The 13,850-nt window shown below is 36.5% G+C and overlaps 1 protein-coding gene across 1 annotated transcript in view; it reads left to right on the forward strand.

The window, feature by feature from the left end:
* SLC9A9 (solute carrier family 9 member A9) overlaps positions 1-13,850 on the forward strand; it is a 640,527-nt gene that overhangs the window by 52,575 nt on the left and 574,102 nt on the right. The window contains exons 3-4 of the mRNA XM_065942379.1: positions 5,349-5,426; positions 6,908-6,984. Coding sequence (XP_065798451.1) covers positions 5,349-5,426; positions 6,908-6,984 — 155 coding nt within the window. The remainder of the gene's footprint in view (positions 1-5,348; positions 5,427-6,907; positions 6,985-13,850) is intronic.

Genomic DNA, 13,850 nt, shown 5'->3' on the forward strand with positions numbered 1-13,850 from the left:
ATATTACTGTTATCCATATTCAACTGGCCAGACCTTTGTCATATGTCACACATGATGACAAGAAAATGTAGTCTAGGTATCTGGCCAGGACAGAAAAGAAAGGGAGTGTGGTGAGGACATAGCAAGCTTTTATTACACATGCCAGATGGATTGTTTTACACCTTACTGTTTTAGCTTCACAACAAATTTTAGAAAGCAGCCATAAATCAGTTTCTAGACAGTTTTCTCAGCCTTTCTAACAGCTGCATAGTATTCAGTTTTACAGATTGTAGTTGACCCTTGAACAACACAAGTTTGAACTATGTGGGTCCACTTATGTGCAGATTTTTTTCAATAGCAAATACCACAGTCTTACATGATCCACAGTTATTGGAATCTGCAGAGGTGAACCAAAGATAAGTAGAAATTGCAGGAAGAGAAGAACCTCGTATACAGAGGACCAACTGTGAGTTATACCCGAATTTTCGAGCATGGGGAGTCGGCACTCCCCTACCTTGATCAAAGATCAGCTGTATACTGTGATTTATTTAACCAGTCTGTGGCTCAGTCATCCTCAGTGTTTTCTTTTTTTCCCCATTCATTCATCTGCAATGAATACTCTTGTCCTTATGTCATTCCACACATGTGCAAGCATATCTGTGGAATAAATTCTCAGATTAGATGTTGCTGAATCAAATAGTATGGATATTTGACATTTTGATAGCTGTTGCTAAATTACCCTACTAAAAAGTTATATAAATTTATACTCCCAATAGCCATTTTATTGTTTAATCTTGCTGGGTAAAACATTTCTACTTTTCTCCGTGTTTGAATGAATATTTCTGTGCCTCTTGCCTCCAATCCTCAATCCATTGCATCAACAGTTTCTTTCATTTCAATTCAGGTACAGTGACCATTTCTTGAGAAACAGTCAGTGTTGGGTGCCACGTAGACCCCTTTACATTTACATCTCTTATTACATCTAATCATGAAAAGCAAGTCTAGGAAGTAGGCAAATTACAAATGAGGGAACTGAGGCTCAGAGAGATTAAGTAAGTAGATTAACCTCATCTAATTTGTAGGTGGTGTATTTTCATTATATATTCTGAAATTATTCTTCTTTTCCCTCCTCTGGTACTTCTCACACCAACGCATCACCTAGGGCAGAGGAAAGGAAACACTCATTCTTGTGTTGTCTAGAGCTGCCTTCCCTGAGCAAGCCAAGATTTCTTTGAAGTCTTCTGTATATATTAAAAATGCATGCAAGTATTGATTTTCACTTTTAAATATATCTGCATGCTTAAAATATCCAAAATATTTCAAACTACTTGCTTTTAAGTATAACTGAAACTTCAGGAAGCTGCCAGTTTGCCCTGTGGCTTGGTGAACCCTGGCCCAATGCTCCCAGGGCAGACAAAGGAGCATGGTTTTGTATGTTGGTGCGCTATGGAGAGGTTCATCCTTCAAAAGCCAGCTCATGTGCTGATTCAAGATCAAGACTCCCTGCAGGGTCAGCAAGCCCAGAGTGCTATCTGTCTTCTAGAGAACTCTGGATTGCAGCAGAGACGGGGCTCACTAGATTTCTAATGAACAAATCATTGCAGATAAACGAACACATTATTGTGTTAACTACTTTTATTTTTCCAAAGGAGCTGGGAATTGCCAGAATAATGAAGCCTGTTTCTGAGTGCCAACCTCTCTTAAACACTCTTAAATCTTGGTTTAAGCTGTTATGTTAGCCCGGTTCTCAACTGAAAAGCACGCATTTAGTTTGCCCCTGCATACACACCCAGTTCCCAGTGATACCCCTGTCACATTGATTGACACCGGGCATGCCTTTCATTTCTTCTCCTGTCTCTGGAAAAAGGGCATAATTGCATCTGCCAGCTACCACGCAGGAATGCTGTCAGAGTTGATGAAACAATGTTTTTAAAAGGCCTCTTTGGAAGTAATATGCCACATAAATCACAGTCCCCCATTAAAGTGGTTATTTTAGTGCTTATTTAGTTAGTGGTTGCATAGAACACTATGCAACTATTTTCCCCAAATAATTCGTATTGAGTCACTAGATGCCTTAATACTTAGGCCCAAACAGAATTTTGTATCTATAACCTTCTGATGAACTTGAGAGTTGAACTTGGTACCTTTCGTTTCTACTCTTGGAAAGTTTTCAAGTTTATTATCTCTATGAATGTATGTCTGGGCTATTCCTAGCCAAACACTAGTGCATATTTGAGATAATAGATAAAACTACTGCATCCTTGTAATAGTTGAACATATTGGTATTTTTCTGTCTCATACTATCTGGTATTTTAAGAATTGAATCCCAATATTTTGAAATCTCAGTTTTCATGAAGCATTTATAATTCTACCATTTGAGTTGTAGGTCTGTTGCTCCAAATTAATCATTCCTTATATAGGACGATAAACCATCTAAAAACTGAATGGTCTGAAGTTTTAAATTCTAGTAACTGTCTATAAATGTATTGTCCCATAGTTACTAGCCACAGAAAAATAAAAATTTCAGTCCCTCCATTCCAGTAGTCTCCAGTTCAATTGCTCAATAGATCATATGACCTATGGCTACTCTATTTGGCAGGATATTAATAGAATATTTCCACCATCACAGAAAGTTCCATTGGACGGTGCTGGTCTCTAAAACTTGTATTTTAAGACTAGTATGTTTAGCTGAAAGATTTTTAACTTTCTGTCCTTCCATTTCACACCTGTCTTAGATTTTTTTTCCCCTTCATACTATAATGAAAAATTTTAATTGTTTGGGCTTTTAAACCAGTCTCAACTCCAAGGCCATGATTTGAACACAAAGTCTGAGGAAAATGACATGTGGCACCACCATCTGGAGTCTGGTGCAGTGGCAGATCCAGCCATTTCTGAGAAATTATCTGGGTTTGGAGTTACTCCCAGAACTCTGATTTAGCAGTTCCTAAGCTTATAGCAAGTCTGAAAGGAACACAAATCTGTTTTGTATATACAAATAAATCCTCGTACTCTGCATGCCATTCTCAGCCTGCCAGTTTCATCTGGCTGCTCCAGAAAATATAATTCAATAGCACATTAGTTAACCTGCATGCAGGGAATGGGGCACTCTGATTATTGAAATGTTCTGGTTGAGTGATTAACCTGATTTTTGCAGAAAAACTGCAGAGGCGAGGGATTTTCTGCCCAAGATGTTGTGCCACTGTAATCCTCTCTTCCAGATGATCACAGATCACAGCTATATGGCTTCACTCCTCCAGAACAGAAATACATCTCTTTGCAAAAGCTTTCAAATATGCAACTGATAGACTCTTGAAGAGGCCTCAAAAATAGATCAATAATGGTGTTTTAGATAATCTTAGAAAAAAAGAGTAAATTTAGAAGGAGAAGTAATCTCTTTGCCCAAATGTTGCACAGTTGTAACACTTAAGAGTTCCTGACAATGGGGCAGTTTCTTCAATCATATAACTTTACAATATTAATTCAGATATTTCATTTTCTTTAGTAATGAATTCTTAAAAGTGCTTACTAGATGTTAAGCAATGCTACAAGAGCTTTACAAGTATTAATTCACTTAATTTGTACAACCACCTTAGAAATTAGGTATAAAATTATTGTATTCATCTTAAAGATGAAAAAACATGAGAGGCACAAGAAAGCTCTGGATCGGCCAAGCTGTTCTACCTGAATGCTCACTGGTCCAAGAGGTTGTGGCATCAGTGAGAGAGTAACTAGGCTTATAAGTGGGCACCCAACTGAGTTACATGGTTCCTACTTCTGCAGCCTACCCCTTCCCAAATATTAGATGAGCAGAGCCAAGGGGCCAGTGTGGGGAAGGGAGAAGAGGGACTCTGGCAATGCTCAATTAGACCCAAAGTAAATAGTGGAGTTAAGAAAAACTTTTCTTAGTTTTTAATTAAGTAATTCTTACCTGTGATATGTAAGGTTTTCAGGGAGATATATATAAATATATATAATTCCCTGGTGGCTCAGGTGGTAAAGAATCTGCTTGCAATGTGGGAGACCTGGGTTTGCTCCAGGGGGGAAGATGCCCTGGAGAAGGGAATGGCAACCAGTGTTCTTGCCTGGAGAATTCCATGGGTAGAGGAGCCTGGTAGGCTACAGTCCATGGGGTCGTAAGAGTCAGACACAATTGAGCGACTAACATTTTCACTTTTTCATAATTCACTCCATTTTAATAGATTTGACTTTCAAAGGCAATTAATTTTTTTCCCAATTTAGAAAAATATATCGAGCAATAAGTTAGCCCTGGAAGGGATGAGAGCAGCACAGAATTAACCAAGGCATCACTGTGATCCTTGATGGGTTCCCAGTTTATTGGAGAAAACAGTCAAACAGAAACTGATAAGCTATGTTATGAAACATGCTACAAGCGAGGGTACAAAGTGCTGAAAGACCACAGAAGAAAGAGCAGTCGGCTTTGACTGGGGAAGTCAGAGCGTGTTTCAGAGAGAAGTTGTTTTTGAGAATCAGCTTCAGAGATGAGTGAGAATTCGGGCAAAAAAGTATAGAAAGTGTAGTTGTGAGACCTGTACATCTGAAAGATTTTGATGAGTGTTATAATGGTAAGAAGGCCTTAGTGGAGAAATAACGAATGGCAGTGTATGTGTGTGTGCGCGCACGTGTATATGTGTGTGTGTGTGGATGGGAGCGAGAGACAGAGTGTAAGAGAAGAGGATGAATCCAAGGAAGGTTTTAAAGGTTAAATTAGTTTTCATTTTCAGACTACTCAGCACAGAGCATGTATTGGATTCAAGAATCTCTGCATCTCATTTCATCGTACTTCACACGAGGGAATTTTTGCCAAGTTTATTTTAGCATTTAAGTAAAAGCCAATAAACAAATACCAGAAAAATCCTATTTCTCTTTCAAGTGTGTCTTTCCAGAGTCTGGAAAATATTCTGAACTTTGGAATAGGATAAAGTAGGGAAAACTAAGACTAAATTTCTAAAAATGTTTTATTTGGGAAAACTTTAAATAAATCATGTCAGAAACCAAAAAAAAAAAAAAAAAAAATAGAATAAAGGCATTTAAAATATGAAGAATGAATAACTAATCAAAATAAAAACAAAAAATTTTCTTTGCCTAGAAAGGTTTCTTTCAGATTTTATGTTGTTCATATTAACTACAGAATGGAGTGTAAGTTTTACATTTAAAATATTACTTTATAAGTTATAGTCAATCATAAATTTCTAAGTTTGCATTTTCTCTTATTTTCATCTCTGCTAATTTAATAGCATATTAATATGTCTCATACAACTTTAGCAAAGGAAACTATAACTTTTTTTTAAATTTATTTTTATTAGCCCAAAAGAGCATGTTCATAACTACACATTTGTGTTTTTTGGCAGATGACATTTGATCCAGAAATCTTCTTCAATGTTTTACTGCCGCCAATTATATTTCATGCTGGATATAGTCTAAAGAAGGTAAATATACAGTGATTGTTTTCTTCTTTTATCATTAAATAGAGACTCTTGCCAGCACTATTGAAAAAAAAAGTGTCATTTTATTTTACGTGATTACCTATTTGGTAAAAATATCATTATCTTAGATTATGTGATACAGATAAAAATCTGACATGCTTAGAATTCTCCAGTATACTGATTGTTAGTCACGTGTAGCTATTAAGCCCTTGAAACTTGACTAGTCTGAATGAAGATGTGCTTTAAGTGTACAATATGCACTGGATTTTACAGGCTCAGTATAAAAAAAGAATGTAAAATATTTCAACAATGTTTTATGTTTATTTCATGTAGAAATGATAATTTTTGAATACATTATAGTATCAACATTCATTTTACTTTTTAAAAACTTATTTTAATATGACTACTAGAAAAGTACATATGTCATTTTATTTTTTTTTTACATATGTCATTTTAAATGACATATATGATTTACATTATATTTCTGTTGGGCAATATTATTCTAGATGATTATAACCAAAGGGTTTGCTGTTAATTAACATTGAATTTATAGAGAGAAAGTTCAGTCTCGCATTTTTTTGCACTTGCAAAACGTTACTTATATGCAGCCTGAATATGTACATTTCCTAAATTAGTAATTCACACCAAAGTCTACAAGCTAGCCTCACCAGGGCCACAGATGGAGGCTCCAGCCTGAATGAGTTTTGCGATGCAGAGTTAGTGTGGTTGCTTCCCCGCTGCCCACCCCTGATTCCAGAGATTCCTGGGCTCTCCGCCCTTTGGCCTGTAGGCTTCAGCAGCCTTTCCTTGTTCGTACAGACTTGATTTTCTTGTGTACTTTGGGCTCCCTCTTGCTGTCAGTTCTGGCTATTTAGCTACCACTTAGAGAACTGGAAGGGAGTTTTTCCAAGCAAGCGTTTGAAAAGATTTAGAAAGCTGGATTTATTCCGCTCATCCTTCTTCATCCCAGCCGCAAGACTAAGCATCATTTTGTGTGATTCATTAAAATAAACTGTTGTAGGTGATTAAGGTTCGGTTTCATCACTTTCAGAAAAACAGTAAATCAGAGATCCAGTAAAAGTCAAATGGCAACTTAAATCTTTTAGAACAGTATATTTAAAGTGCTAAAGGGGTTTCAGTGACAACAGAACTTCTTAAAAACTCTGTCTTCCTTTCATCATTCCAGAGTCCTGCATGAGCGTTGCCCCAATCCCTTCCTCCTCTCTCAGGGCCAGCCAGTTCTGGCCTGTCGCTTTCCAGATGTACTTTTTCCCTATTTGTTGGAAACCTCTGTCCTTTACAGTGTTAATCAGCTAAGGTTTCTTTGTACAATACGGCCAGCAACTGAGGCTCCAAAAACAAAATTGGCCTTAACAGTGAGGAAAGGGAGAGGCTGTGAAAACACATGCATTTGTTTTTATTTCTTGTTATGCTAAGAAGAAAAAATCTGATGTACTATATGAAATCTATCTTTTCCTCCCCAGAGACACTTTTTTCAAAACTTGGGATCTATTTTAACATATGCCTTCTTGGGAACGGCCATCTCCTGCATTGTCATAGGGTAAGTGACGTTTGGAGCTTAACTTCCAGAAGGCTGTGGGGCCAATCTCACATTTCCTAGCCTCACACTCTCTGGGTGAATGGTTTTTTGTTGTTTGTTTGTTTTTTTTCTTTCAGTATATCACATCTTGACATGCTTTTCTGACTCAGTTCCAAGGCTTGCATGTCTTCTGAGAAACACAAGGCTTCAAATCAAAGCAAACTAGAATTAGATTGTTGGATTTTCCCTGTGAGTTTTGAACTTCTGACTTAGACAATGTGGCTAATTTGGTTTGAGTTATGTGAAACACATTGCCTTTTTTGGCTTAAATAATGCAGATAAGCACGTTGTATTCTTTTTCCATCTTCTTTGCAGGATCTTACCTGTATTTGACAGGAGTACAATAGTAATATATGTCAGGGGTTTTCTTTCTAAGGGAAAGTTAACACGAGAGCAGTCTGAGACAGACATTCTAAATATCAGCAGAGCTGTTTAATGCTGGAATGGCTTTTTGGTCGATACACTTTAGAATGCAGGCTTGTTTTTTTCTATTTATATTTTATTGGTTATGCAGCGAGCCCCAGACTCTGGCTTGCAACTCATCATAAAGCAGAATGTGGTAGAAAATGGTGAAGCCAATCCAATTCACTTACAATTCTATCCAATGCATTAAATCTGCGCTGTAGAAAACATATTCAGCTGCTCTGACTATGATGGTGTGGATGTCTTAAATTGTCTAATACAGCCAGTTCTACCCTGAAATTTTACTGCATACAGCTGTTATATCCCTAAAACAAGAAACTGAGGCTAAAAACACACATTAATCACTCACCCAGCCCTTTTCTTATGAAGTGTTTAGTGTGTGTCACTGGAAGGCTGAGGAGCTATCATTACTTGGACCTGAAAATGGGGAGTAGAGGGGGTTATGTTGAATTCGCTCTTAAATTTTTATTGGTTCAAGCCTAGAACAACTCAGGCTACATTATATGAAAATGTCTAGCATGGTTAAGTTAGTGAGGAAGCTGAAGATTTTAAAAACTGAAGCTGGAGGCTTGCAGAGATGTCAACTGGGGAGCCTCATAAAGTCTGGACAGCTAAGAGGTCTAACAACTGTTTGTGTTTGAGAGTCACAGTGGATTGGATCCTGCTGGAAGCTTGTTCAAAGGAGGGCTTTTCTGTTCTGTGGGTATGCCGTAGCTAAATATTCAAACTTCAAAGCTGGCAAGGGCCTCAGAGATCTGTGTGATTATACTCTTCCTTCTGAAGATGAGAAGTGTAACATCTTGAAAGGCTAATTAATTGTTTCAGTCTCACCATCTATAAGAAGTAGGACCTTGGTCAGGACAAAATTAAAACTGCTGCTCTTGATCCAGCAGTATCTTGCTATCACCCTCTCTTTATTTAACAATTTATCTTTAATTTCTACAAATCCCTAATCATTATTCCTATACATTGATTTAAGACTCTGAGATGTGTGAACTCTCAACAGACACTCTCAGTTTAGAGCAAAGACTGATCTTTAGAGTTCTGTAATATGGAAATCTGAAATTTATAACAGATCTAAATTCTAAACTTGTAGACAATATTATCAAATTATGGCATAATCAGTTTCATTATTACTCTGTTTCCTTTCATAACAGATTTCAAGTATACTTGTTTATGCATTTACATAACATGCTTTTGCTATTATTAAAACTCTATACATCTATTTTTTAAAGCACAATATATAGTATGTGTGTGTGTGTATACTAGCATGTATGCATTGTATGTAATTGACTTGTTCTTAAAAATTTCAGTTCAAGAGAAACAGTAATATATATTTATTGGAGCTGAGAAGCTCTTCTAATTGATATTTAAGGCTGCAGTTAACCATTTATAATGGAAAGTGATTTGAATAAGATGTGCAGCCCTGGCAAAATCCTTTAGAACCATGTTCTTTGAACAACAAAAACTTGTAGGGTGCCTTCCTAATGTGGATCATTGGATTAAAATGTGGAAGGGATAAATAAATTAAAGATTTTAGGATCTTATGCAGCAAGGTAAGGGAAACCCTTAAAGAGCTTTAGCTCGAAAGTGACAAGGTCAGATTTACACTTTAGGAAGGTCATTCTGGTGGCCATGTGAAGTGGAAAAAAGGCAGCAAGGCAGTTTCCAAGCTAGGTTGGAAATGATGAGGGCTTAGTATCAGTGGCAGTAAAGATGGACATCGAGTCATCAATTTATTGAAATCCTGAGAGAATGAGGTCATGCAGAGCAAATATATGGAGTGAGAAAGGTAGATATCTGGGCGACAGCACTATCTGAAGAAGGGGAGTGGTCAAGTGGGACAGACATAGATAACCATTGGATTCAATCCCTGGGAGATGATGGGTGACTCCACACTTATGCTGTGGGCAGAAATAGAGGGAGAAATTGGCAGGTTCAGTTGTTTGGGGTACTGTATGATGAAAAACAATCATTTTTCTATGCTGCTCTCCAGGTACAATTTCAAAAATTTTGAAGGGAAGCTAGTGGTGGTTTAATCACTAAGTTATGTCCAACTCTTGTGACCTTATGGACTGTTGCCCACCAGGCTCCTCTGTCCATACGGTTATCTAGGCAAGAATACTGGAGTGAGTTGCCATTTCTTTCTCCAGGGGAACTTCCTGACCCAGGGATCAACTCACGTCTTCTGCATTGGCAAGCACATTCTTTAAAACTGAGCAACCTGGCAAGCCCCAGTTTAATTTATAGTATGCTCAAAACATTCCATAAGCAGCACCTAAGATAAATTTTATTTATGTTTAAAGCAATTATATTACATAATAAATTCCATGACAAACAATATGGGTCTCTTAGATAAGGAAATCCCCCATTTCCTTCTTCAGAGGATCTTCCCAACCCAGGGATTGAATCCAAGTCTACTGAATTACAGGTGGTCTCCTGCATTGCAGGTGGATTCTTTACCAACTGAGCCACCAGGGAAGTCCACTGAAGAAAAGGCACACACTTAAAAACTCAGACCAAAATTATACTTTCATAATTTGGTAACTCCCATTTTGTGAATCACTCAAATTTAAACTTAAATCTTAGAAAATAACCAGTTCTATTCTTCTGATAAATTAATAGTGACAAAAACAATATAACAAACATTTATTGAAAGCTTGATATGTACCGTGCCCTTTTAAAAAGTGCTTTACATGGATTATTTCATTTAATACTCCAAATAATCCTATTAAGTAGATACTATTATTACCCTCATTTAACAGTTGAGACAGCTGAGGTTCAGAGAGAGTAACACAGTGGAAGTAGTAGGGCTGATATTAGTAACCAAATAGTTTGGCTTCTGAGTCATATTCTTCATGCCAAAAAACTGCTTTACTTCTATTCTTTATTAGCACTAGAAACACTTAAAATATTAAACTAAAAAATAAAATGATAGAATAAATATTTACTAACATGCCACATGTTTCTTTATTTATCCCCTTAAAAGTACTCATAGACATGAGAGATTTTTATCAAGAATCCCATCTAAAAAGAAATCCACGTTTTTAAGGGAAAGAAGGAATGCCTGAGTTTATGCAGATATATTTATATTTGGATAAAATAGGCAAGAGAAGGGACTGAGGACAATTAGTTAGAATGGAGTCTGAGAACAATTTTAAAAAGTGGGTAGATCCTGGGTAGTAATTTAGTGAAGAGGGATGAAGACGTTGGATTTTACATACTATCAAGTGTGGTAGTCCTGGTGGGTATTAGGAATATTGTGCAATTTTCCATGTTGGAGAGTCAGTCTCACAGAGTGATATAAGAGAATGTGGGAACTGGAGTGCTGGAGAGTCAGCTGACAGATGCCCATGAATCTCAGGATGAGAAATGTATGAGGATGTGAAGGTCATGAAGAGTGATTGTGGAATATGAATGAAAACTCAGCTTGTGGGCCATAATCTTCTGCTGGTAAACCCTGTAATCAAACTACAGGCTGTGCTAGAGCTGGACTCAGATGTCCTATAGGATTTGAGATTGTGGGTCCATTTAAATGAAAAAGTTCTTAAATTTTATTAACTTCATTTCATTTAAAAAATGAGATGTAAGTCATCTTTCAGTTTACATGGGAAAGTTTAACAATATCCCCCTGGCAATAAAGTCGAAGAAACCTTTAAACATTTTTTTAAGGTTAAAGTATTCTTAATGGGACCATCTTTTCTAGTTGTCTCCCCCGTTTTATCACTTAAGAAATATTTAAAATACATCTCTGCTTTTAAATAAAATCCATGTATTTGAATTATTTTGCCATTCATCTCCTCAGTCGTTGAGAGCTCTTCCCTTACTGTTGACTCAGCGTCTCTACTTTCATGGTCACATAGGTGCATCATCACAGTGCCAACCTACCTAATGCTTACTGTCATCATGTACATTTTTGTCCTAAGAACTGATCAGCATCTGTGAAACACTTCTTTAAGAGAATTGAAAATGATATCCTTTTAGCTTCTCTGTTAAGGGCAAATTAAAATAAATACCACAGTTTAAAAAAAATATTTCGAAAAAGGGGGTATGGATCTAAATGATGAAGAATGGGGTGTTAATTTTAAGAAAAGCTCACTTTTTAAATTGGATTCCATGTGCCAGACACTGACCTATGCTTTTTACAAGTATTATCTCATCTCATCTTATTCTCATAATGCCCCTATAAGACAGGTACTATTATCATCTTTCTTTTACTTGCAAGGATGCGGAAGTTGAGATGCGCTCAAGGTTACAGAGTAAGTAAATGGTAATAAATGGCACAGCCTGTCTGACTTGAGAGCAATACTCTTAGAATCTCTTTGTCTTCCTCCTAAGATGATACGTTATATTTCCTATATTGTTTTGTAGTTAATAATTATATATGCAAGACAAACCAAGCCCTCAGTAATTTCATATTTTCATTTATCATTGTTGCTGTTCAGTCACTCAGTCATGTCTGACTCTTTGCGACCCCATGAACTGCAGCATACCAGGCTTCCCTGTCCTTTACTATCTCCTGGAGTTGCTCAAACTCATGTCCATGAGGCAGCGATGCCATCCAACCATCTCATCCTAGCAATTATGAAAAATATGAATGTTTGATAATGAGCTATGAATATAACTGCAATGTAGAAATTGAACCTGTCCTTTCTAACTGGAGATAGTTGGAGGGATGGTATGACTTCATTTTACTTCCTTAGAATTGCTGGATTTGGGGTAACTCACTCTGGAAAACCTGAATTCAAGTGTGAGGTTGTTTATATTATTCATATCAACATTCTTCAGGAATGTTTTTTTACCTGCTGGACTCTCTAATACCCCAGAGAAGCATGCCTGACACTACCCTCTTGTGTGATCATGCCTGCTGAGCTGGGGCCTGTAGGCCTGAGTGCCCATGGAGCTAGTTCTGGAATCAGTGTTTCTCTGTCCTTGAAAGGGATAAGGTTTGCTGAGTTTCAGCAGTCTCAAAAGACTGACTCCTAAACCTGGAAGAAGGAACAAGGGTCTAGAATCAAAATCTGAAGAAGTATAGTTCATGGATGGAGGCCAATGTGTCAGTGCCTTAAGCTCTAACGCTGTAAAGAGAATGATTTGGAGCAGTTCTTAGTTCCTAATCCAGTTCTTAATCCAGGAAACACAGACCATTAGATGTGCATGGAAGGACTTCAGCAAGGCAGTCAACCCCCTTAAATCATCCATGAATTTTTTATGAGAGAGAGTCTATGTAGATTTCACTGTCTCATCAGCTTTGCTAGAGAGTTGCAGTTCCCAAAGAACATGTTTTTCAGGAACCTAAGCAAAGAGAGAGGTGGGGAAGGAAGGATTTGCCACATCTCCATGTTTAATTAAAACGGAAGAGTTCTCAAAATATGCGTGCTATTATTTTATCTGTACTATAGAGTAATAACAATAAACCAACTATCAGGTATTTGCCTGTGTTCCCAGACTTGGTGACCATTCTGTATCCATGCCTAAGAGTGGAAGTGCCGGCGGTAGGGTCTACAACATGATATTCATTTTTACAGATGAAAAATAATCTTCAAAGCAATTGTTCTTTGGAATTTTTGGCAATTTAATAGGAATAATATGAAATTCTACTGTAGTCTTTTTTTTTCTACTGTAGTCTTTATTTTTATTTCCCTGATTGTTAGTGAAATAGATTATATTTTCATATGATACCTGACCAAACCTTTTATCCACTTTTCTAATGAGTTGTTTTATCATATTTTTATACTTGTTGTTTTATCATATTTTCATTATTTTGCCTGGTTTCTTTATATATTCTACATGGTAATCTATATTTAGTTACAGATGCCACAAATATTTTCTTCCAGTTTGTGTCTTATGCTTTTACTTTTTTCATGATTCTCTTAATGAACAGAATTTTTAAAATTTAATGTAGTTAAACTTATAATTTTTTTCTTTTATGGCTAGCATTTTAAAATTTTATTTACTAAATCCTTCCTTGCCCCAGAATCAGAAAGACATTTTCTTCTAAAGTGTATTAAAGTTTTGCCTTTTGCAGTAAGTCCATTTTCTGAAATAGATTTTTGTGTATAAAATGAAATAGACATCTAATTAAATTTTTTCTTTCTCAAAGTGACAACTAATTATTCTAACATCATTTATTGTCCTGTCCCACTTTCCCCCAGGATCTACAGTGCCTCCTGTACTATGTGTTGTGGTTTCTGTTTTGGGCCATTAATTCTTTCTAATTGATCTCTAATCTATTCCTGCACCAGTACCACACAGTCCTAATTATGATGGCTTAATAATTAGTCTTTATATCTTAAACAGATACCATTCTTTATGAGTACCTTGTCTATTATTATTTCTTTACTCTAGAGTATAACTTTATTCCAGTGTTTACATTTATGAGTAAATAATTTTAAAATTTATAA

The sequence above is a fragment of the Muntiacus reevesi genome, chromosome 8, assembly GCF_963930625.1.
Source record: "Muntiacus reevesi chromosome 8, mMunRee1.1, whole genome shotgun sequence".
Lineage (NCBI taxonomy): Eukaryota > Metazoa > Chordata > Mammalia > Artiodactyla > Cervidae > Muntiacus > Muntiacus reevesi.